Here is a 25,400-nt window from a genome sequence, read left to right on the forward strand (position 1 = left end):
GTTATAGTTACTAGCTACTTCTCACAAATACTGAGTTAGTAAGTTGCATCACTATAAAAGTTACTAATTACCTGGGAAAGTATTGGCTGACATTTTGTTTGTCAACAATCCAGGCACAATGTGATATTTTAATATTTTTAGCAACTTTTGAACAACAAAACAGAAAGATGCTTTTTAAACCATAGAAACCTGTAGTTACGACATCTACCGACATGGCTATGCACATGCTACAAAACAACACCTGTTCCCATGACAAATCCAATGCAAATGGGAGTTTTTTTCTCTTAACTCCATGAGTATAAATTATTAGCCCACAGGTGACATTCAGTAGTGCTGAAGGATGATCACTTAAGGTGATAATATGCATGACAGTTTGTGCAATTAGACCACATTATTTAAATCTCAACAACTGTATATTGGTTTTAAGCAAATGAGGACTAACAAAAAAAAATGAATATTGTGGCAAATCTAACCTGCTGTTGTTTAACGTTTATTCCTTTTTTAGGCGCTAGTCTAAGTAAAATGATGCTGGATATGGCAAAATCAAAAGATGCAATGGATTAATTCTGGACACCAACTTCTCATAAGTTCTGGAAAGATTTTTACTTTTTAAATTATTGTTCTTTATTTACATTGATAGCATTAACAGCTTGTTTATCTTGGATTGTGTTGGCATTATGTATGCAAATGAATCTCTCCTCTCAGTGGTCCTGACTTTGCACTCGTTGGAACTGCCTGAGACGAGCATTTATCCTGCATTCATATTTGGATTAACAACATACTTGTTTATCTTACTCTGCAATCTCACAATTATTATTACAATTTGCTTGAACAGAAATCTTCACAAACCAATGTACATACTTTTGCTTAACCTGCCAATCAATGATGCAATGAATGCTACAGTCCTTTTTCCTCAGCTGCTTTATAGTATATGGTCTCAGGACAGATCAATATCCTATCCTGCATGTTTTCTTCAAGGTTTTTTAGCACACCTGCATGGCGGAGCATCTTATCTTATTCTTACTGCTATGGCCTATGACAGGTATATCGCTATCTGCTGCCCGCTGAGATATGGAGCCATTATGACTACCAATAACTTGGTAAAAATCATAACTGGGATGTGGATTTTAAATTTTGCTCTTATAATTGTAGTTTTCTATCTTCTACTACCTTACAGGATTTGCCAGACACACATGACAGATCTAGTCTGCTATAAGACAGCATTAATGAAACTCTTATGTGACGGCATAGAAGTGAACAATATCACTGGGTTGAGTATCATCATTTTTTACCACGGCCTTTCGCTTTCTGTTGTGGCATTTACATACATTCATATTTTAATCACTTGTGTTACAAATAAGCAATCTGATGCAAAGATTAAGGCACTTCAGACATGTGGTACTCATTTGGTTGTCTTTCTGTTGTTAGAGTTAAACACTCTTTTTCCTCTCATTTCACATCGTTTTGAATTTGTTCCCGCTTTCCTACGCAGAGTGTTTTCAATTTCCAATTTTATCTTTCCACCTCTTGTGAATCCACTTGTGTATGGTTTTAAAACTAAAGAGATCAGACAGAAAATTTTCACCTGTTTTAAAAACAAGAAGATAAGCAGTTTTTGATGTAATTAGTCCTGTGTGTGAAGTAATATTATAAATAACTTTTATAAGTGCCTTGGATGCAAATTCACCATATTGCTTAACCTGTTTGTCATATTGCAGTCTCAAAGTGGCCAGTTTGTTTGACAGACACCATTAGTAAATTCCCTTTGCACAGATACATTTTCTGAAAGTGTCTAAAAATAGACAGATTACTGAAATAAAATGAATAGTATTCAGCAGGTGATGTGATCTCAACATGACAGCCACAATGAATGGATGACCCTCCTTATGGAATCAGTTTTTCTAGACCACTGATGACAGTTTTCATGTAAGGGTACTTGATTTTAAACATATTTGTACTATTAAGTTTTGTAGGTGTATATCTTTTATCACCTTAATAATAAAGAAAATGCGATTGTTCGATATTTAGCAAAAAAGCTACAGGAAAAGGATTGCAGTGTATGATGTTGGTATGTTCAATGTATGTACAATGTTCAACACAACAGACTAAATAAAAGAATTATATATAATCTTTAAAGTTATTAAATTTTTTCTGACTAGGATGAAATTCTAGTCGAATTACACCACGTCTACACCAGATGCGACATTTGTAGAATTGCGGCACAACTGTTTGAGGCTGTCTACACTGAACGCGATAATGCGAGCGTTGCAAATAATTTGTAGTTTGTGTCAGTTCACGTATGATGTGTCATAAATAGCATGATCGTAATCAGTTTACTGCTGCAGATTTGTCATGTCATGTCGCATCGAGTCGCATCCAGCTAAAAACAGCTAAAAAAACAGCTAAAAACAGCCTAGGCTGGTTGGCTGGTTGGCTGGTCTTAGCTGGAAGTTGCTGATTTTAGCTGGTCTCTCTGGCTGGTGAGGCTGATTTTAGCTGGTGGTTTCCCAGCCTGACCAGTTAAGACCAAAAGTGGCCAAAACCCCTCTAAAACCAGCCTGTTGAACAGCTAAAACTAGCCTGGTTGACCAGCTAAAACCAGCCAACCTGTTATGTGTTTCCTGTGCGCTCTCTTTATTTTTCCCTTGTGTTTCCCTTGTGTCTCCATATGCCCATATTTGGCTTTCCTGTTCCCGTTTGTCTTGATTGATTTCCAGGTGTGTCTCGTCTTCCCCTCCATTAGTTGTGTACTTAAAGGAGTAGTTCACTTTCAGAACAAAAATTAACAGATAATGTATTCACACTCTTGTCATCCAAGATGTTCATGTCTTTCTTTCTTCAGTTGTAAAGAAATGGTGTTTTTTAAGGAAAACATTTCAGGATTTTTCTCCATATAATGGACGTCTATGGTGCCCCTGAGTTTGAACTTCCAAAATGCCATTTAAATGCAGCTTCAGAGGGCTCTAAATGATCCCAGCTGAGGAAGAAGGGTCTTATCTAGTGAAACGATCAGTTATTTTCTGAAAACATTTACAACTTAAATACTTTTTGATCTCAAACACTTTTCTTGCTGAGCTAGACAAGATGAGCATTTGAGGTTAAAAAGTATATAAATTGTAATTTTTTTTAGAAAATAACCCATCGTTTTGCTAGATAAGATCCTTCTTTCCTCGGCTGTGATCGTTTAGAGCCCATTGAAGCTGCATTTTGGAAGTTCAAACTCGGGGGCACCAGAGAAGTCAATTATATAGAGAGAAATCCTGAAATGTTTTACTCAAAAAACATAATTTCTTTACGACTGAAGAAAGAAAGACATGAACATCTTGGATGACAAGGGGATGAGTACTTTATCTCTAAATTTTAAGGAGTGTTTTGTTCTCAGTTTCGTTGTTCGCTGTAAATTGTCATTTGCTCTGTTCTTGTGTCTCCTACTTTTGTTTTGTTCTATTGAATCTTTATTAAAGACTTTTCATTTAAGTTTATTCGACGACTCTTCACTCCTATATGTACCGTGACACAACCAGTCTAGGCTGGTTTTAGCTGTTTTTTCTTTTTAGCAGGGGGTCATTTAATTGGGTTGTTTTTGATATTTTTATCCAGGTGCTTGGTAGCTTTTCTGCACTCTTAAATAAAACAACCCAGCATTTTGGGTAAAAACATTTAACCCAACTAGCTGAGTCAAAATAACCCAGCATGTGTTCTGTCCAGTATTTACCCAGCACTGGGTTGCCAAATAACCCAAGTTGTTTTTAACCCAGCATTTTTTTAGAGTGTAGGTTTTTAAATACAGCCACAGTGGTTGAGGTGTCATGACACTTTTTTCTTTTTAGTCACAGCTATTTTTTATTTTAGGTGGGGGGAAATTAACACTGCATTATATCACAATATTTTGCCTGGCCTATATTGGATTGAGACAGGTAAAAGGTGATATTGTACCTTTTGACTGAGAGACGTTATTTAAACCAAATGGTGTAGTTATGAGATCTTCGAGCAGGGCTGTGCACATTAAATTATACAGTGCCTTTTTAGTTTGATGAGTTGTGGATTTTACAAAAAAATTAAAAATGGAAAAATCGTATTGTGGCAAATTTAACCTGCTGCTGTTTAACAATTATTGCTTTTTTCATGTTGTAGCCTCAGTAAGATGACGCTGTATGTGGCAAAATGAAAGGATGAAACAGATCATTGTTGGACACCACCTTTTCTTAAGTTTTGGCAAGATTTTTACTTTTCATTTTTAATAATTACGGCTTGTTTACATTGATAGCACTAAGAAATTGTTTATGCTTGACTGTAGGCCGTAAATAGTAAGAACAATCACCATGTATGCAAATGAATCTGTCCTCTCAGTGGTCCTGACTTTGCACTCTTTGGAACTGCCTGAGACGAGCATTTATCCTGCATTCATATTTGGATTAACAACATACTTGTAGTGGCGGACTGGCCGTCTGGACGTTCTGGAGAATACCAGAACGGCCGCTGCAGCAGGACGGCCGTCGGCCTCTCTGCAGCCGTCAGGTTTTGTTTTTTTTTTGTTTTTCTGTTTTTTTTCTTGCTTATAATTTACTGTTGTTCCATGTCAAGACCGATAGGTGGCAACAATGCGCTTGGATAGATGCGCAAACTCACTCGTCAAGTGCAGATTGGAGAAAAAAAATGGATACTGCAGGGCAAATAGTATACTCTTTGTGCAGGGGTTACGAAAAAAGGAAAGAAAAGGGTGGGGCTGAGAAGGTGAGGATGAAAGCCAGACGGCTGTGAAGGAGGAGGCTGCGGCCGCAGCAGCACAGGGACATAGTAATGAGGGACAGGTGGAAGTTCCCCAGACAAGTGCAGGGCAAGTAACATGAAAGGAGGATAATTAGGGTTATTTCCTAGGTAATCTGACGTTAGCAAATGTTATTTCAGGTTGCTACATTTTTATCTATACCCCAATGAAATAAAACTATTGCAGTTTTTACAGTTAGGCCTAATTAGCTATAAAACACGATATAAACATGCCGCTGCATTAACATGAAGGCAGAATAAATATTTAATAAGTAATTAAACCGTTTTTGTGCACACTGCAAAAACTCCATCTAATCAAGTCAAAAAATCTTGTTTCCAGCTAAAAAGTATTTTTAACCTTGTTACTTATATACTAAGCAAGAGCAGAAGGTGTTAGATTATTAATCTTATATTGAGTATTTGTAGAATTCTTACCAAGTGTGATTTGGCTTGTTTCATTGGCAGATTATTTCACTTAATTTAAGAAGCTTTCGACTAAAATCACGTATTTTAAGGGTTAGGTTAGTCAAAAGCTTCTTAAATTAAGTGAAATAATCTGCCAATGTAATAAGACAAATCACATTTGCTAAGAATTCTCAAAATAAGACAAATATACTCAAAATAAGATTGATAATATAACATCTTCTGCTCTTGCTTAGTATATAAGTCTCAAAACAAGATCAAAAATACTTTTTAGCTTTTTTCAAAAAGATTTTTTTTACTTGGTTAGATGAACAGTTTTTGCAGTGCCGTATTTTTGGCACAAATAAATTAAGAGATTAGTAAGTAATAAATATAGTTTAAGATTGCATGGAATAGATGACGTAATACATAAACCCCGTTTTTTTTTTTTTTTATCCATTCTTTCACATGTTTATTCAGGTAAAGAATAGAGAGGATGACACCTGCTATAATTTGGAAGGTAAAACATCATGGGTTAAGATTTAAGTATTTTGAGACCCGTGTCTGTTGCTGATTAGCTTTCACACACATCTGTTGTTGTGGGCTGAGCCGAGTCAAAGTCCAGGGCTGTTTTTTAGTCCCAGTCCGCCACTGTACTTGTTAATCTTACTCTGCAATCTCACAATTATTATTACAATTTGCTTGAACAGAAATCTTCACAAACCAATTTACATACTGTTGCTTAACCTTCCAATCAATGACGCAATGGGTGCTACAAGCCTTTTTCCTCAGCTGCTGTATAGTATATGGTCTCAGGACAGATCAGTATCATATCCTGCATGTTTGTTGCAAAGCTTTTTCGTACACCTCAGTGGCAGTGTCACGGATTGGCCAGGTTCTACTCCCTCACTCACTCAACGATCACAGTCACCTGATTACTAATCAGACGCACCTGAAACCCATCACCAGCACCACATATAAGCACACCACACACCTCACTCAGTGTCCGGGCTCGTTTGCACGAAGCGGACTCATTGTGTTTCTCTGTCGAGTTCACAAACCTCAAAGACATACTTACCTCGCTATTTACCTGTTGAAACTTACCTGTTGTCTCATCTATTCCAGTACGAAGTCTGTTCTCTGTTCCAGTCAGCTGTGGTCAGCCATAAGCCTGTTCGTCTGTCACCAACGGTGTGTGTGTGTGTGTGGGTCGGAGTGGGTCGGAGTCCTCCTCCCGTCGTTCCTGGAAAGGAAAAGGATCTGTCTTCAGTATTCATCTCTGGTCATCGAATATCATACCTGGACTGTTTATACTTACCCGGTTCTGCACGTCATCTTATCCACAACGCTCTGCTGATAATAAACATTGTTATATTTATCACTTACCTCTCTTGTTTGGTCTGCTTCCGTAACAGTTAGCCCGGACCAACACAGTATCAGCATGAGCAATCGGGACCCGTTTCAAGAGCTGGTGGACTCGCTCAGGAAGGTTTTGTTGGCTAGTCATGCCACCACTCCAACTTCAGCTCATCCCACCGCACCACCGGCACCCAGCACTTCTTCGGCTCCCGTGAACGTCCCTTCCAGTCCCATGGCCCGACCAGCGCCCTACTCTGGCGGGGCGGAGGAGTGCAGCGGATTCCTGTTACAATGTTCATTAATATTCACAATGCAACCTGCTCTCTATCCCACAGACTCTTCGAAAATAGCCTTCATCACGTCTCTGCTTACCGGACCAGCTCTCAAATGGGCGGACACGTTATATCAGCAGGCCGGGCCGGCAACCCATTCGATCCAGGCTTTCGTCGCTCATTTTAAAGAGGTTTTCGGACGTTCTGATGCAGAAGTATCCGCAGGAGAGCAATTGTATCATCTAAAGCAGGGAAGTATGACTACACAAGATTACTCCCTGCGTTTCCGCACTTTGGCCGCTGCCAGCGGATGGAATGAGCGTTCGTTACTGACCACGTACCGGCTCGGCCTAGAACCCAATCTCCGGAAGCAGTTAGCTGCTTTGGACGATTCCATGGGATTGGAGAAGTTCATTCAGCAGTCACTTCGTTGTTCAGATCGTCTAAAATCCTACCAAGACCAGTCCGCCACTACTGCACTCCTCCGACCAGTTACATCCGCCAGCCCTCCAGAACCAGAGCCAATGATCCTGGAATCAGGGAAAATCTCTGCAGCTGAGCGACAGAGAAGGCTGACCCGGGGTCTTTGCATGTACTGTGGGGCTGCGGGACACGTTCGACTCAACTGTCCTCTACGTCCTATACGATCTTTGGTGAGTGTAATACGTTCTGAATTGGATAACATGCATCCTCTGACTACCAATGTTCAGTTAACCACCCACACTTCCTGTGTTACAGTCGCAGCCCTCATCGACTCCGGGTCAGCGGGAAACTTCATCTCTAACACCCTCTGTCGCCAGCTCCAGTTACGCACCCAAGCCTCAACCACCATCTACCAGATTCAACCGATAACTAACCGGATCAGCTCACGGACCCGTATTCACCGGAAAAGTGAACCCATCATCCTACAGATTGGAGTTTTGCACCGTGAAGAGATTCATTTTCTGGTTCTGGAGGGAGCTACTATGGACATCATCTTGGGGCGCCCGTGGCTGGTGAAGCATGATCCCATCCTCTCTTGGGGCACAGGAGAGGTGATAAAATGGGGAGAAGAATGTACCAACCAATGTTTCCCAGATCTTCCACGTCCTAGACACAAGATACTACCTGTCAACGTCACCTCCGTCGAAAGTCCTGTTGAGAAGCAGTCAGTCCAGATTCCTGCCATTTACTCGTCGTTTCAAGACGTCTTCTGCCCCAAGAGAGCTTCCCAGCTACCTCCACATCGGCCATGGGACTGTGCCATTGACCTAGTTCCGGATGCTCCAATGCCCAGAGGTAAGATCTACCCGCTGTCGCTTCCGGAGACCAAGGCAATGGAGGAGTACATACAGGAGGCTCTCGATCAGGGTTACATCCGACCATCAACATCACCCGCAGCATCCAGTTTTTTCTTCGTGGCAAAGAAGGATGGAGGGCTGCGGCCATGCATCGATTACCGCATACTCAATCAAGGCACCATCAAGTTCCGGTATCCCCTTCCTCTCGTCCCTGCGGCCCTCGAACAACTACGCACTGCCAGAGTGTTTACGAAGTTGGACCTCCGCAGCGCGTACAACCTCGTGAGGATACGTGAGGGGGACGAGTGGAAGACTGCCTTCGTGACCCCTACTGGCCACTACGAGTATTTGGTCATGCCCTATGGTTTGGTCAACGCCCCCTCCGTATTTCAGAACTTCATTCACGAGGTACTCCGGGAGTTTCTGCACCACTTTGTCGTTGTCTACATAGACGATATCCTGATTTACTCCCGGAGTGAGGCCGAACATCGCCTCCACGTTGCGGAGGTCCTTCAAAGATTACGGGATCATCACCTGTATCTCAAGGCGGAAAAATGTTCATTTCACCTATCAGCAGTACACTTCCTTGGATACGTCATCGACCAGAAGGGGGTCCGTATGGACGAGAGGAAGGTATCTGCAGTTGTATCCTGGCCAGAACCCACCACTATCAAAGAGCTTCAACGATTCTTAGGTTTCGCCAATTTCTACCGCCGGTTTATCAAAAACTACAGCATCATCACTGCTCCACTTACCAGTCTACTCAAAGGAAAACCACGAACTCTACTCTGGAACCCTGACTCGGCCGCAGCCTTCCATAACCTCAAGGAAGCATTTACACAGGCACCTCTTCTAACCCATCCTGACCCTGATCTCCCTTTCGTGGTAGAGGTGGACGCATCTACTACCGGCGTGGGAGGGATTCTGTCACAACATCACGGTACTCCTCCATTGCTTCATCCCTGTGCCTACTATTCCCGGAAGCTCAGCCCTGCGGAGAGGAACTATGACATCGGCAACCGCGAGCTCCTTGCCATCAAGCTCGCTCTGGAGGAGTGGCGACATTGGCTAGAGGGATCCAACCACACGTTCCAGGTGATAACAGATCACAAGAACCTACAGTACCTCCGAGACGCCAAACGGCTCTGTCCCCGTCAGGCAAGATGGTCCCTGTTCTTTTCCCGATTCAACTTCACCATAACCTACCGGCCAGGATCCAAGAATACCCGAGCTGATGCTCTGTCTCGCATCCATGATTCTCACGACTTGCCTGACACACCCACGACCATAATCCCCGAAAACATCATCGTTCAACCCATTGAATGGACCAACCCGCCAGCTGTCGCCACTCCGGAACCCAGATCTCCGCCGGGCTGTCCACCTGGTCGCAGATTCATCCCTAGGACCCAGCGGGTAGATCTAATCCATTCTACACATACCTCTCTGGGCACTGGACATCCAGGGGCCAACAACACTCTCTCGCTGCTGACGGACCGCTTCTGGTGGCCGCACATGGCAAGGGATGTGAGGAGGTATGTCCAGGGATGTAAGGAGTGTGCAATGTCCAAGAGTCCACGTCATCTGCCTGCTGGGAAACTCCATCCCTTGCCTGTGCCGAACCGCCCCTGGTCACACCTGGGAGTTGACTTCATGACAGATCTCCCCTCATCTGACGGTAACACCTGCATCTTTGTTATAGTTGATCGATTTTCAAAATTCTGCCGACTGATACCTCTGAAAGGTCTTCCCACAGCCCTAGAGTCTGCCGAACTGCTCTTCAACAAAGTCTTTAGGTACTATGGCATTCCGGAAGACATCGTCTCAGACAGGGGTCCACAGTTTATTTCACGGGTGTGGAAGTCTTTTCTCAAACTCCTAGGTGTGACCGTTAGCCTCTCCTCTGGATACCACCCTGAGACCAACGGGCAGACGGAGAGGAAAATCCAGGAGGTGGGGCGGTTCCTCCGGACATTCTGTCATGGTCACCAGGACTCCTGGAACCAGTTCCTGGGTTGGGCAGAATACGCCCAAAATTCACTGCGGCAACCCACCACAGGACTCACGCCATTCCAGTGTGTGCTCGGCTTCCAACCACCTCTCTTCCCCTGGAATGGCGAACCATCACAGGTGCCCGCAGTGGATTACTGGTTCCGGGAGAGCGAGAGAGTCTGGGACGAGGCTCACCATCATCTTCAAAGGGCAGTGCGCAGAACCAAATCCACTGCTGATAAGAAGAGGATTCCTGGTCCCACATACACTCCTGGGCAGAAAGTCTGGCTCTCCACAAGAGACATCCGTCTGCGCCTGCCCTCGAAGAAATTGAGTCCCAGGTTTGTTGGCCCCTTCACCATCGTGGAACAGGTCAACCCCGTCACCTACAGACTCCAATTACCACCACAGTACCGTATCCACCCCACATTTCACGTCTCTTTACTAAAACCCTTTCACCCACCTGTGATTCCCTCCACAGAACCTGGTCAGGAAGAGGAACCCCCTCCCCCCTTGGTCCTGGAAGAGGGATCCATCTACTCGGTCCGAGAAATCCTTCTGTCCCGACGTCGTGGTGGTAGTCTGGAGTATCTCGTCGACTGGGAAGGCTACGGTCCAGAGGAGAGGTCGTGGGTACCCAGAGTTGACGTTCTAGATCCAACCCTCATGGAGGAATTCCATCGTAACCATCCTGAATGTCCAGCCCCTCGAGGACGAGGTAGACCACCACGACGTCGGAGGCCTCGGCCCTCAGGAGCGGGCCCTGGGGAGGGGGGTAATGTCACGGATTGGCCAGGTTCTACTCCCTCACTCACTCAACGATCACAGTCACCTGATTACTAATCAGACGCACCTGAAACCCATCACCAGCACCACATATAAGCACACCTCACTCAGTGTCCGGGCTCGTTTGCACGAAGCGGACTCATTGTGTTTCTCTGTCGAGTTCACAAACCTCAAAGACATACTTACCTCGCTATTTACCTGTTGAAACTTACCTGTTGTCTCATCTATTCCAGTACGAAGTCTGTTCTCTGTTCCAGTCAGCTGTGGTCAGCCATAAGCCTGTTCGTCTGTCACCAACGGTGTGTGTGTGTGTGTGGGTCGGAGTCCTCCTCCCGTCGTTCCTGGAAAGGAAAAGGATCTGTCTTCAGTATTCATCTCTGGTCATCGAATATCATACCTGGACTGTTTATACTTACCCGGTTCTGCACGTCATCTTATCCACAACGCTCTGCTGATAATAAACATTGTTATATTTATCACTTACCTCTCTTGTTTGGTCTGCTTCCGTAACAGGCAGAGCATCTTATATTATTCTTACTGCTATGGCCTATGACAGGTATATCGCTATCTGCTGCCCACTGAGATATGGAGCCATTATGACTACCAGTAACTTGGTGAAAATCATAATTGGGATGTGGGTTTTTAATTTTACTGTTATAATTTTAGTTGTCTCTCTTCTAATACCTTACAGGATTTGCCAGACACACATGACAGATCTAGTGTGCTATAAGACAGCATTAATGAAACTCTTATGTGATGGCATAGAGGTAAACAATATCTTTTGGGTATTTTTTACCACAGCCTTTCGCTTTCTGTTGTGGCATTTACATATATACATATATTAGTCACTTGTGTTACTAATAAGCAGTCTGATGCAAAGGTTAAGGCACTTCAGACATGTGGCACTTGTCACGGTTCATGCATCTGTCGTGTTTTTCATGTCTTGTGATCATGTGTCTGTCTGTGGTGTACGTCATGCTCATTCAGCGCAGCTGCCAATCAGTCCCTCACCAGGTGTTTCACATTACCTCCGGCTATTTATATTCACCTCATTCTCATCTGCTCTGTTCGATAGTTCATCTGGATGTCGGACTGTTCGTGGGTTTGTCTTGGTCGTTGTTCGTGTCTTGGATGTGTATTTCGTCGTTGTTCGTGTCTGGATTACCTCATCACCACGGGATCTTCACGCCACGTCTGCACCAGCCATCTAGCCCCTGCGTCACCCAGCCGAGAGAGATCACCACACCAGAGTATCTGTGCACTTCATATTTTGTCTCAATAAACTGTCTGTTCACTGCATTTGCTTCCTCCATTCATTTTCATCGTCACAGCACTCATTTGGTCGTCTTCTTGTTGTTAGAGTTTAACACACTTTTTCCTCTTCTTTCACATCGATCTGAGTTTGTTCCCGCTTTTCTGCGCAGGGTGGTTTCCATTTCCAATTTCATCTTTCCACCTCTTGTGAATCCACTAGTGTATGGTTTTAAAACTAAAGAGATCAGTAAATTGTCACCTTTTTCAAAAACAAGAAGATAAGCAGTTTCTAATGTAAACGGCTCTTTGGGTGTAACTTTTTCTGTTACCTTTGTGTCAAGCTAAATCTGTTTATTATATTGTTATCTATAAAGTGTCCAAAAATAGGCAGATTAATAAGATAACGTGAGTAGTAATCGGCTGGTCATGTGATGATTCTGCCATTATGGGATGACTTTATGTAAAATAAAAGCTTTTTCTAGACTATACTGATATAACGGAAGTGTTTATGTGAGAGTACATGATTTTTATTTTATATACATATTTGTACTATTCATTTGTATGTAAATATTTAATGGAGTATCAAAAATGTAATGCTTTTATTTCTATTATTGGTATCACCAAAGCCTCAAATGTTTTAGATACAGTCAAACTAAAAATTATTTAGACACCGGGTTAGTTACAGAAACATCTTCTGATGCACGACCTTGGACACATCATCAGTGTTGTTTCCTGGACTCACGGGGTGTTTCGGGTCTTGCAACAGACACCCTCCTCCAGGCGACCCGACCGAGGCTGATCAGACCCCGGCCTGTGTCCAAGTGGCATGCTACCGCCCTCACCGTTCTCCCCTCTTCAACCAGAGCCATCTGGATGCTTTTCCGCTGCCTCCACGTTGTTGCTTATGGCTCTTCTTCGGTTGGCGCCTGTTATGCCCAGTGCACCATAGGCCTTGTTCAGGGTGTGGCTGGCAAATCCCTGACTGCCCACTTCCACTGGCATACACCTGGTCCTCCACCCATTTGTCCGACACTGCTCCACCAGCTCCTGATATTTTTCCCTCTTTCTCTCGTGAGCCTCCTCCATCCTCTCCTCCCAGGGCACTGTTAGCTCTAGCAAGATTAATTGTCTTGTGGCCTCAGAGACCAAGATGATGTCAGGTCTCAGTGTGGACTGGGTGCCAGATATAATTTTGTAAAAATGTTTACTATTGGGTGCATGACACTATAGTTCATTTATGTAAGTGAGGATAGCAAAATAAAGTAAACTTTGACATTTATACCCAAAAATTCTTCATACAGTGGACTACCAACTGATAACAATTTGGGACCAAAGGTTATTCAGGAACTTTGACCTGACAATGTTTTGCACATTTTCAACTTGTTCTGACACAGTTTAACTCTGAGATCTTGTTATATTTTATTACCATTTTGTAAACTATAGCGTATAAACTGTGATAATGTGAGAAATTTTGAAGGTGTCTGAATAAATTTAGGTTTGACTGTATATTCAATATTTTATTTTATGTTGCAGCCATTAAATGAATAATGATTTGTATTTGCCACTATATTTTGATCATAAAACCTGTTTTATTATGCAAATGCTGGACTTGTCAGGTTGATGGACTGTATGTCCGATGGACTGTATGTTTTGGTTTTTCCCATTGTCTCCCCCCATTGAACTGTCTGTTTGGTTTCTCCTATGCCCATACTGTATTTGGTCTTTCTGCTCATTAGCAGGAAACATTTTCACTGCTTATAGTTTAGTGCAGCATTATACAAGTTCAACTCTTTCCCTTACAATTTATTCTCTTTAATTGTTTTTCTCAGTTTAGTGGAAACAAAAGACAAACTTTTTTTTCAGTTAAGGGTTAGAGTTTATTTTCACTATTTGTTAATGTCGTTATATTTATTTCATGTCAAAAAAAGGTTTCTTTCATATTCTCATCATGGCTTTTGACTGTATATAGGCTGCAAAAACTGCAGGTCTGATGACTGTTAGATGAGAATGTAGAATCAGAAGCACTCTATTCATACAGTGATGATATACAAATCCTCACAAATCCACAATTATTAGTTTCTTTTATTATCTGCTTACACACATGAAATCATAGTAACAAGTACATTATACACAGTTCATACAGCATTTGTTTGAACATGTTTTAATGCATTCACAACAATTACAATGAATTTTTTTACACCAAAAGATGATGTAATAAAATCATATTTTTAAATTATCTTACTATACAGTTGTTTAGTAAATCTTTAACAAGAGTGAAACGTACAGTTAAACCTGTCTATTACATCCAGAATACAACATCAAGAATTTTTTAATTATTACATGCAATAATGATTATTATTTTCTGTTTTTAACAGCAGATGTATTTTTACCCGGGCTAACTTTGTGTCTTTTCAAAACCAAAAAGAATGCAATTCTAATATCTTTAGTTTTCATTCCATATATGACTGGATTGACAGTCGGAAGGACTGTGTAAATCATCAAACCACAAATCCTCCGTGCATTGACAGAGATGCTGGGGATCCGATATGATAAAACAGCAATGGTTGACACTATTTCAAAGAGGCTAAATGTAGCAATCTGGGCTATACATGTATTTAGAGCCTTAACTTTTGAATCAGCATGTGTTTGTTTTATACATGTAATGAGAATCTGCGTATAAGAGTACAGCTGGATAGAGATACTGATTGTCTGCATTAATGCTGTTATAAATAAACCATAAATGTTGTTCACAGTTAAATCCCCTCCACATGAAAGCAAAAGCAAAGATGGGTTGTCACAGTACACATTCATAATAAAATAGTTGCATTTTTCCACTCTAGCCTGAAGAGAAAACAGCACTAGTATTAAAGCAAAGTCAAGGCCCCATGCTAGCACTATCATTCCATATATTTTGCAAGGAGTCATGATAGAATTATATCTGAGCGGGTGGCATATTGCTACATACCGGTCTACTGACATGGCTGTTAGTAGAAAAAGTATTGCACCTGAATACATATGTAGTAAAAAAGCCTGAAGAACACATGTAGGGTAATACACATCATTTGTTTCTGTTACAATGTCCACAAGCACCCTGGGCAGACTGGCTGTGATTCCGATTAAATCGGTTAGAGGAAGGCTGAACAGAATGTAGAACATTGGTTTGTGAAGACCTCTCTGAGTGATAATCAGTCCAAGAATGGTTCCATTACAGAGCACAGAGAACACATAGATCAGAACTCCAGCCAAGAACACAGGATATATTGCTTTGGGATGGATATCAAGTTTTGCAATTTTAAGATTAAATGTGAAAGTAGGATTTGAAAGATTTCCAGCCATTAAAAACCTTGATGGAAAATAGAAATGAATACAGTTTTTCATAGAGAATTTTACATAATGTCATGTAACAAAAATGTCATGTAACAAGTTTTTAAAATCTGACTGTATGCAACTCGAGTCACAATAAGTCTTACCTTAGCTCACTTACTGTTTTAAGTTGAATACACTAGCTGTATGCACCACTGTAGGCTGTAGTACAGTGTCACCTTTTAAGCAGAAACAGTCGTGGGACTTGAAGTCATGGTTCAGTTGGTGGTCTTATGACACCAGATGATGTAATGTCTGTGTCTAAAATAAACGTGAGCTGTTCAATGTGTTTAAACACTATTTCATCAGAATTTGCCATTTAAGAATAGTTTGAAAATGATCTTTAATCATCCTTTAAACAGTCATGAAACACTAGAGCACATTGTTTGAGATGTTAACAGATGTGTTGCACATTATTGAAAACAATGACAGACCTACCTGCCACTCATTAGTTTAAACACTAAAGGCTGGAATACACCACATCATTTTTATTCAGATTTTGTAAGCTGATTCTATAGCTGCTATAAGTCTGAATACAATTTCACAGAAAATCACAATGTATAATAGGCACAGATATTTGGTTTTGTTTTCTAGTTTTAGACTATCATTCCACTCAGTCTTTGGAGATCAAACATATTTGATATTTTGAGCCAATATCTCTTAGCGACAAGGTGCATGTTTTTACTTAAATTCCTGTTCAGAATGACTTAAAAGTCTCCAGGCTTAAAGGAGTCATCAGATGCAAAACCTACTTTTACATGTTGTTTGAACATTAAGTGTTGGCAGTTTGTGTACGCAACCACCCTACAATGATAAAAATCCACCCAGTGTTTTTTTAATCTTTAAAAGTAATGTCACCTTTTTAAAATCAGGTCATTCTCAGCTTCTTGTCAGTGTGACAGCGCACAGACAGAGGACACTCCCACGATAGTTGATTGACATGAACGCCTTACCTTAGACCCGCCCTCACCGAGCTGAAACAGTCTGACTGTAATCGCCATTGTGTCGACTCAGGTGCAGACAAGAATGTCTCTGATTGAGCGATTGAGGTGTTCTGTTGTTGGATGTAATAATGAACATAGCAGTAGTCATTTACTCCCGACATCTGAACCGCTGTAGATGCAGAGGATAACTTTATTTTCGTTTTTAAAAAGGAAAGCACTGATCCCATCTACATATGCATCTAGTTTGTGAGAATCGTTTTTGATGCAGCTTCACCCACAGCAGAAGTGAGCATAAGGGTTTTTTATGCATCTTTGCAAACGGTCTTTCTTAATAATGTGCTTGTTGGCAAGTTCCGCCACTAAACACGGCTAAATGTGGCTAAAGTAAACATTACGGCTCATAATCCCACATCAGAGAGGGGCAGGGTGAGCAGAGCTCATTTGCATTTAAAGGACCCATTCAATAAAATGAGTTGATTTTTTGCAGAGCTGATTTTGACAAGGTAAAAGGGTGTTTTATTACACTACCATTGAGAAATTTTAGCCAAAGTATATTATAGACTTTTTATTAAGACCCTAAAGAGTCATATGAACTTGTGGAAAATGGGCATCTGATGACCCATTTAAGGGGCAAAGTTGTTTTTTAATCATTTCCTTCTTCCAGTTTAAAATCCCAAACTAAATCAGCATCATTAAATGTAATGTAACCACTACAAAAGGGAAAACCTGTGTGGACTATGCTATACCAACCTGGTCTCGTGACAAAAAAGCACCTGAGGGCACTTTTTTGCGAGACGCGAAATATGTACCAATAAGTATCGCCTACATATCACTGCAGTTTTCAAAAGAAATGAACATTAGAGGCAGTAAAACTCCTTTTAGTATGATTTACAGAGTTTGATAAAACGTAATTCTACATTTTTTCCAAACCACATTAATCTTAATAACTACTATTAATTTTCTATTTATTTATTTATAAGTAATATATAATTATCCATGGAGGCAGGAAGTGAAAAACTCCTTATTATTAGCTATATAAATAAAACATATCTAACCTACAGTCTCTTTTGGAATAAGATGGGTTGTCCCAAAGAAACCAGTAATATAGGCCTGCATATAAAAATAACAATTGTAAATTCTAAATTAACCTCATTTAACATGTTCCTTTGGCCTAATCAAAACCCACTGGATATAAAACTTGAATATTATGTTTTACCATGCATGTTAACACATGTTGGACTCATTTTCACTGTTCATTATTGCATGTCTGTCAGCATTATACAAGTTCAAATCTTGCCTTTGCATTTTATCCTCTTTAATTGGTTTTCTCAGTTTAGTGAAAACAAAAGACACTTGTACATCAATAATCTTTGTGAAGAAATAATATATTTGTTCATATAGTTAAGTTTAGATTTCACCATTTGTTAATGTTGTTGTTTATTTCATGAAAAAAATGTTTGTTTTATTCTCTCACCATGGCTATTGACAGTAATGTAATATTAACTGCAGGTCTGATGACTGTTAGATGAGGATATCAGAATCAGAAGCACTCTATTCATTGAGTGATATACAAATCTTTAGATCTGATATATTCCATAATTATTCATTTCTTTTGTTTTTTACACATTTATACACACATTGAAAAACCTAGTACTAAATAACATTATACACAGATAATCCAGCATTTATTTAAATATGTTTTAATGCCTTCACAACAATTACAAAGAAATGTTTTACACCAAAAGATGATGTAAAAAAATAGATTTTTAAATAATCTTATCGTACAGTTGTTTAGTAAATGTTCATTAACCTTTTTTTGATTAGTCTTAATTCACATCCAGAATACAACATCAATTTCAATTATTACATGCAATAATAATTATTTTTTTCTGTTTTTAACAGCAGATCTATTTTTACCTGGGCTAACTTTGTGCTTCTTCAAAACCAAAAAGAATGCAATTCTAATATCTTTAGTTTTCATTCCATATATGACTGGATTGACAGTCGGAAGGACTGTGTAAATCATCAAACCACAAATCCTCCCTGCATTGGCAGAGATGCTGGGGATCCGATATGATAAAATAGAAATGGTTGTCACTATTTCAAAGAGGCAAAATGTAGCGATCTGGGCTATACATGTATTCAGAGCCTTAACTTTTGAATCAGCATGTGTTTGTTTTATACATGTAATGAGAATCTGCGTATAAGAGAACAGCTGGATAGAGATACTGATTGTCTGCATTAAAGCTGTTATAAATAAACCATAAATGTTGTTCACAGTTAAATCCCCTCCACATGAAAGCAAAAGCAAAGATGGGTTGTCACAGTGCATGGTGGTAATAAAAGAATAGCATTTTTCCACTCTAGCCTGAAGAGAAAACAGCACTAGTATTAAGGCAAAGTCAAGGCCCCATGCTAGCACTATCATTCCACATATTTTGCAAGGAGTCATGATAGAATTATATCTGAGCGGGTTGCATATTGCTACATACCTGTCTACTGACATGGCTGTTAGTAGAAAAAGTATTGCACCTGAATACATATGTAGTAAAAAAGCCTGAAGAACACATGTAGGGTAATACACATCATTTGTTTCTGTTACAATGTCCACAAGCACCCTGGGCAGACCTGTTGTGATTCCGATTAAATCGGTTAGAGGAAGGCTGAACAGAATGTAGAACATTGGTTTGTGAAGACTTCTCTGAGTGATAATCAGTCCAAGAATGGTTACATTACAGAGCACAGAGAACACATAGATCAGAACTCCAGCCAAGAACACAGGATATATTGCTTTGGGATGGATATCAAGTTTTGCAATTTTAAGATTAAATGTGAAAGTAGGATTTGAAAGATTTCCAGCCATTAAAAACCTTGATGGAAAATAGAAATGAATACAGTTTTTCATAGAGAATTTTACATAATGTCATGTAACAAAAATGTCATGTAACAAGTTTTTAAAATCTGACTGTATGCAACCCGAGTCACAATAAGTCTTACCTTAGCTCACTTACTGTTTTAAGTTGTATGACCTGAATACACTAGCTATATGCACCACTGTAGGCTGTACAGTGTCACCTTTTAAGCAGAAACAGTCGTGGGACTTGAAGTCATGGTTCAGTTGGTGGTCTTATGACACCAGATGATGTAATGTCTGTGTCTAAAATAAACGTGAGCTGTTCAATGTGTTTAAACACTATTTCATCAGAATTTGCCATTTAAGAATAGTTTGAAAATGATCTTTAATCGTCCTTTAAACAGTCATGAAACACTAGAGCACATTGTTTGAGATGTTAACAGATGTGTTGCACATTATTGAAAACAATGACAGACCTACCTGCCACTCATTAGTTTAAACACTAAAGGCTGGAATACACCACATCATTTTTATTCAGATTTTGTAAGCTGATTCTATAGCTGCTATAAGTCTGAATACAATTTCACAGAAAATCACAATGTATAATAGGCACAGATATTTGGTTTTGTTTTCTAGTTTTAGACTATCATTCCACTCAGTCTTTGGAGATCAAACATATTTGATATTTTGAGCCAATATCTCTTAGCGACAAGGTGCATGTTTTTACTTAAATTCCTGTTCAGAATGACTTAAAAGTCTCCAGGCTTAAAGGAGTCATCAGATGCAAAACCTACTTTTACATGTTGTTTGAACATTAAGTGTTGGCAGTTTGTGTACGCAACCACCCTACAATGATAAAAATCCAGTGTTTTTTTTTTATCTTTAAAAGTAATGTCACCTTTTTAAAATCAGGTCATTCTCAGCTTCTTGTCGGTGTGACAGCACACAGACAGAGGACACTCCCACAACAGTTGATTGACATGAACGCCTTACCTTAGACCCGCCCTCACCGAGCTGAAACAGTCTGACTCTAATCGCCATTGTGTCGACTCAGGTGCAGACAAGAATGTCTCTGATTGAGCGATTGAGGTGTTCTGTTGTTGGATGTAATAATGAACATAGCAGTAGTCATTTACTCCCGACATCTGAACCGCTGTAGATGCAGAGGATAACTTTATTTTCGTTTTTAAAAAGGAAAGCACTGATCCCATCTACATATGCGTCTAGTCTGTGAGAATCGTTTTTGATGCAGCTTCACCCACAGCAGAAGTGAGTATAAGGGTTTTTTATGCATCTTTGCAAACGGTCTTTCTTAATAATGTGCTTGTTGGCAAGTTTCGCCACTAAACACGGCTAAATGTGGCTAAAGTAAACATTACGGCTCATAATCCCACATCAGAGAGGGGCAGGGTGAGCAGAGCTCATTTGCATTTAAAGGACCCATTCAATAAAATGAGTTGATTTTTTGCAGAGCTGATTTTGACAAGGTAAAAGGATGTTTTATTACACTACCATTGAGAATTTTTAGCCAAAGTATATTATAGACTTTTTATTAAGACCCTAAAGAGTCATATGAACTTGTGGAAAATGGGCATCTGATGACCCATTTAAGGGGCAAAGTTGTTTTTTAATCATTTCCTTCTTCCAGTTTAAAATCCAAAACTAAATCAGCATCATTAAATGTAATGTAACCACTACAAAAGGGAAAACCTGTGTGGACTATGCTATACCAACCTGGTCTCGTGACAAAAAAGCACCTGAGGGCACTTTTTTGCGAGACGCGAAATATGTACCAATAAGTATCACCTACATATTACTGCAGTTTTCAAAAGAAATGAACATTAGAGGCAGTAAAACTCCTTTTAGTATGATTTACAGAGTTTGATAAAACGTAATTTTACATTTTTTCCAAACCACATTAATCTTAATAACTACTATTAATTTTCTATTTATTTATTTATAAGTAATATATAATTATCCATGGAGGCAGGAAGTGAAAAACTCCTCATTATTAGCTATATAAATAAAACATATCTAACCTACAGTCTCTTTTGGAATAAGATGGGTTGTCCCAAAGAAACCAGTAATATAGGCCTGCATATAAAAATAACAATTGTAAATTCTAAATTAACCTCATTTAACATGTTCCTTTGGCCTAATCAAAATCCACTGGATATAAAACTTGAATATTATGTTTTACCATGCATGTTAACACATGTTGGACTTATTTTCACTGTTCATTATTGCATGTCTGTCAGCATTATACAAGTTCAAATCTTGCCTTTGCATTTTATCCTCTTTAATTGGTTTTCTCAGTTTAGTGAAAACAAAAGACACTTGTACATCAATTATCTTTGTGAAGAAATAATATATTTGTTCATATAGTTAAGTTTAGATTTCACTTTTTGTTAATGTTGTTGTTTATTTCATGAAAAAAAGGTTTGTTTCATTCTCTCACCATGGCTATTGACTGTAATGTAATATTAACTGCAGGTCTGATGACTGTTAGATGAGGATATCAGAATCAGAAGCACTCTATTCATTGAGTGATATACAAATCTTTAGATCCGATATATTCCATAATTATTCATTTCTTTTGTTTTTTGCACATTTATACACACATTAAAAACCTAGTACTAAATAACATTATACACAGATAATCCAGCATTTATTTAAATATGTTTTAATGCCTTCACAACAATTACAAAGAAATGTTTTACACCAAAAGATGATGTAAAAAAATAGATTTTTAAATAATCTTATCGTACAGTTGTTTAGTAAATGTTCATTAACCTTTTTTTGATTAGTCTTAATTCACATCCAGAATACAACATCAATTTCAATTATTACATGCAATAATAATTATTTTTTTCTGTTTTTAACAGCAGATCTATTTTTACCTGGGCTAACTTTGTGCTTCTTCAAAGCCAAAAAGAATGCAATTCTAATATCTTTAGTTTTCATTCCATATATGACTGGATTGACAATCGGAAGGACTGTGTAAATCATCAAACCACAAATCCTCCGTGCATTGGCAGAGATGCTGGGAATCCGATATGATAAAATAGAAATGGTTGTCACTATTTCAAAGAGGCAAAATGTAGCGATCTGGGCTATACATGTATTCAGAGCCTTAACTCTTGAATCAGCATGTGTTTGTTTTATACATGTAATGAGAATCTGCGTATAAGAGTACAGCTGGATAGAGATACTGATTGTCTGCATTAATGCTGTTATAAATAAACCATAAATGTTGTTCACAGTTAAATCCCCTCCACATGAAAGCAAAAGCAAAGATGGGTTGTCACAGTGCATGGTGGTAATAAAAGAATAGCATTTTTCCACTCTAGCCTGAAGAGAAAACAGCACTAGTATTAAAGCAAAGTCAAGGCCCCATGCTAGCACTATCATTCCATATATTTTGCAAGGAGTCATGATAGAATTATATCTGAGCGGGTTGCATATTGCTACATACCGGTCTACTGACATGGCTGCCAGTAGAAAAGGTATTGAACCTGAATACATATGTAGTAAAAAAGCCTGAAGAACACATGTAGGGTAATACACATCATTTGTTTCTGTTACAATGTCCACAAGCACCCTGGGCAGACCTGTTGTGATTCCAATTAAATCGGTTAGAGGAAGGCTGAACAGAATGTAGAACATTGGTTTGTGAAGACTTCTCTGAGTGATAATCAGTCCAAGAATGGTTCCATTACAGAGCACAGAGAACACATAGATCAGAACTCCAGCCAAGAACACAGGATATATTGCTTTGGGATGGATATCAAGTTTTGCAATTTTAAGATTAAATGTGAAAGTAGGATTTGAAAGATTTCCAGCCATTAAAAACCTTAATGGAAAACAAAAATGAATACATTTTCACCATAGAGAATTTTACTTAAATGGTCATGAAACAAGTTTTATAAATCTGACTGAATGCTTAACCATGCAGTTTATGTCACAATAAGCCTTACCTTTATTTACTGTTTTAAGTTGTATGACCTGAATAGAAGAGCTATATGCACAGCTGTAGGCCATGGTACAGCGTCACCTTTTATGCAGAAAAAAAACAGTCATGGGACTTGAAGTCATGATTCAGTTGGTGGTCTTATGACACCAGGTGATGTAATGTCTGTGTCTAAAATAGACATGAGATATTTACTGCATTTGAACACTATTTCAGCTGAATTAGCCATTTTAGAATAGTGGAGCTTGTTTGAAAATGCTCTTTATAAGTCCTTTAAACAGTCATAAAACACTAGAACACATTGCTTGAGATGTTAACAGATGTGTTTGGAATTTTTGAAAACAATGACAGAAATAAAGGTACTTCACGATGCAAGAACCTTTTTGTCTAAATGGTTCCATAAAGAACCTTTAACATCTGAAGAACCTTTCTGTTTCACAAAAGGTTCTTTGTGGTGATAAAAGGTTCTTCAGATTATAAAAAAGTAAGAAAGAGATGGTCCTTTAAAGAACTTTTGACTGAATGGTTATTTGTGGAACTAAAAACAGTTACAGTGCCTTGCAAAAGTATTCATTTTTTTCACATTTTGTTTTGTTGCAGCATTATGTTAAACTTCTTTAAATTGTTGTTTTTCCCCACATCAATTTACACTCCATACACCAAAATACATTTTTTTTTTATTAAAACACTTAAATAAGTACATTGCATAAGTATTCATACCCTTAACTCAGTACATAGTTGAAGCACCTTTGCAGCCTCAAGTCTTTTTGGGTATGATGTGACAAGCTTTGCACATCTGCATTTGGCAATTATCTGCCATTCCTTGCCTCACCTTTTCACGTCTCAAGCTCTGTCAGCTTGGATGGGGGCTGGCAGACATTTTCTAGAGTCCTAGTTGTTCCAATCATCTTCCATTATGGATAATGGAGGCTACATGCTTCTGTGAACCTTCAATGCAAAACTCTTCCCTAGATCATTGCCTTAACGCAAGTCTGTCACTGAGCTCTACAGGCAGTTACCTTGACCTCAGGACTTGGTTTTTGCTCTGATATGCATTTTCAGCTGTTAGACCTTTTCTGAGAGGTGTGTGCCTTTCTAAATCATACTCATTCAAATGAATTTGCCAGAGTTTAACTCCACTTGAAGTGTAGTAACATCTAGAAGCAATATGAATGCTCCTGAGCTAAATTTCGAGTGTCCCAGAAAAGGGTATGAATACTTATGCAACAAGATTTTTTCAGTTTTTTATTTTTAATAAATTTGCTCAAATGTTAAAAACCTATTTTTTGCTTTGCCATTATGGAGTAGGGAGTGTAGATTGATGTGGGGAAAAAAGTAATTTAAAGTAGTTTAACATAAGGCAGCAACATAACAAAATGTGGAAAAAAATGAAAGGGTATGAATAATTTCGCAAGGCACTGTATTGTATGGCATCGCTGTGTAGAACCTTTTAAGCAACTTTATTTTTAAGAGTGTACCTTCCACACATTATTTTAAACACTAAAGGCTGGATCACTACATAAGTTTTACCTAGATTTTTGAAGTCAATTATAGTTGCCAAATGTCTGCAGATTTTGGGCAGTAGGAATTAAACAGTATTTCACAGAATATCACATAAAGTACAATGAGTATAGGGGTTTTTTTTTTTCAGAATATGATTCCACTCAGAGATCAAACATATTTGATATTTTGAGCCAATTTTTGAACACATTTTCATTTGTCAAACATCTAAGAGACTTTAAAGTCTGGAAGTGTTTTATCATTTTTTAATGAATTCTTTGTTTCTCTTTTACTGTTTGCAAAATCGTCACGTGTACAATGTCCAGCATTTTAAACATTTGTTCAGTTGTGTTGCACGTTCCAAATTTAAGGGGTAAAGTGGATATTTAATCTTTTTTGTATCGATTTCCTTTTTCCAGTTTAAAACGCAAAACTGAAGCAGACAACAAAGAAAACCAAAAATTCAAAGATAAATGGACTAAAAAAAGATGCATTCTCCCTAGTAATATTTGCAAAGTTAAAATGTTATAAAAATTTATTTGACTTTGTTGTAGGCCTATTGTGTTTTTACATTTTATTATAATGCAGAAAACAGCATGCTGTTCTCTTGCAAAGAAAAAAAGAGCAAAAAAAGCCCCGTAGCATTACATAGACATGTTT

At 39.0% G+C, this 25,400-nt stretch overlaps 4 protein-coding genes and 1 pseudogene across 4 annotated transcripts; 2 read left to right on the forward strand and 3 right to left on the reverse strand.

The window, feature by feature from the left end:
* The first annotated feature begins 677 nt into the window (after positions 1-677).
* On the forward strand, positions 678-1,619 carry LOC141284307 (olfactory receptor 52J3-like). Its single transcript, XM_073817316.1, has one exon. It carries the CDS (start codon positions 678-680, stop codon positions 1,617-1,619), a length of 942 nt encoding a protein of 313 aa, XP_073673417.1.
* Positions 1,620-5,665: 4,046 nt separating this feature from the next.
* LOC141284309 (olfactory receptor 52E2-like) lies at positions 5,666-12,391 on the forward strand (annotated as a pseudogene).
* A 2,073-nt stretch (positions 12,392-14,464) lies between these two features.
* LOC141284203 (olfactory receptor 8G17-like) lies at positions 14,465-15,445 on the reverse strand. The gene has a single exon (XM_073817211.1). It carries the CDS (start codon positions 15,443-15,445, stop codon positions 14,465-14,467), a length of 981 nt encoding a protein of 326 aa, XP_073673312.1.
* A 2,850-nt stretch (positions 15,446-18,295) lies between these two features.
* LOC141284310 (olfactory receptor 52J3-like) lies at positions 18,296-19,279 on the reverse strand. Its single transcript, XM_073817317.1, has one exon. It carries the CDS (start codon positions 19,277-19,279, stop codon positions 18,296-18,298), a length of 984 nt encoding a protein of 327 aa, XP_073673418.1.
* Positions 19,279-23,116, reverse strand: LOC141284311 (olfactory receptor 8G17-like). Its single transcript, XM_073817318.1, has 2 exons — positions 22,171-23,116; positions 19,279-19,286 (listed from the first exon to the last, which is right to left on the reverse strand). The coding sequence occupies exons 1-2, from the start codon at positions 23,114-23,116 to the stop codon at positions 19,279-19,281; spliced, it is 954 nt and encodes a 317-aa protein (XP_073673419.1).
* Positions 23,117-25,400: the final 2,284 nt, after the last annotated feature.

Source organism: Garra rufa, chromosome 14 (genome assembly GCF_049309525.1).
Source record: "Garra rufa chromosome 14, GarRuf1.0, whole genome shotgun sequence".
Classification (NCBI taxonomy): domain Eukaryota; kingdom Metazoa; phylum Chordata; class Actinopteri; order Cypriniformes; family Cyprinidae; genus Garra; species Garra rufa.

Bases quoted from the DNA above. Each gene is read 5' to 3' on its own strand.
- LOC141284310 (XM_073817317.1), bottom strand. From the start codon at position 19,279: ATGGCTGGAAATCTTTCAAATCCTACTTTCACATTTAATCTTAAAATT.
- LOC141284203 (XM_073817211.1), bottom strand. From the start codon at position 15,445: ATGGCTGGAAATCTTTCAAATCCTACTTTCACATTTAATCTTAAAATT.
- LOC141284311 (XM_073817318.1), bottom strand. From the start codon at position 23,116: ATGGCTGGAAATCTTTCAAATCCTACTTTCACATTTAATCTTAAAATT.
- LOC141284307 (XM_073817316.1), top strand. From the start codon at position 678: ATGTATGCAAATGAATCTCTCCTCTCAGTGGTCCTGACTTTGCACTCG.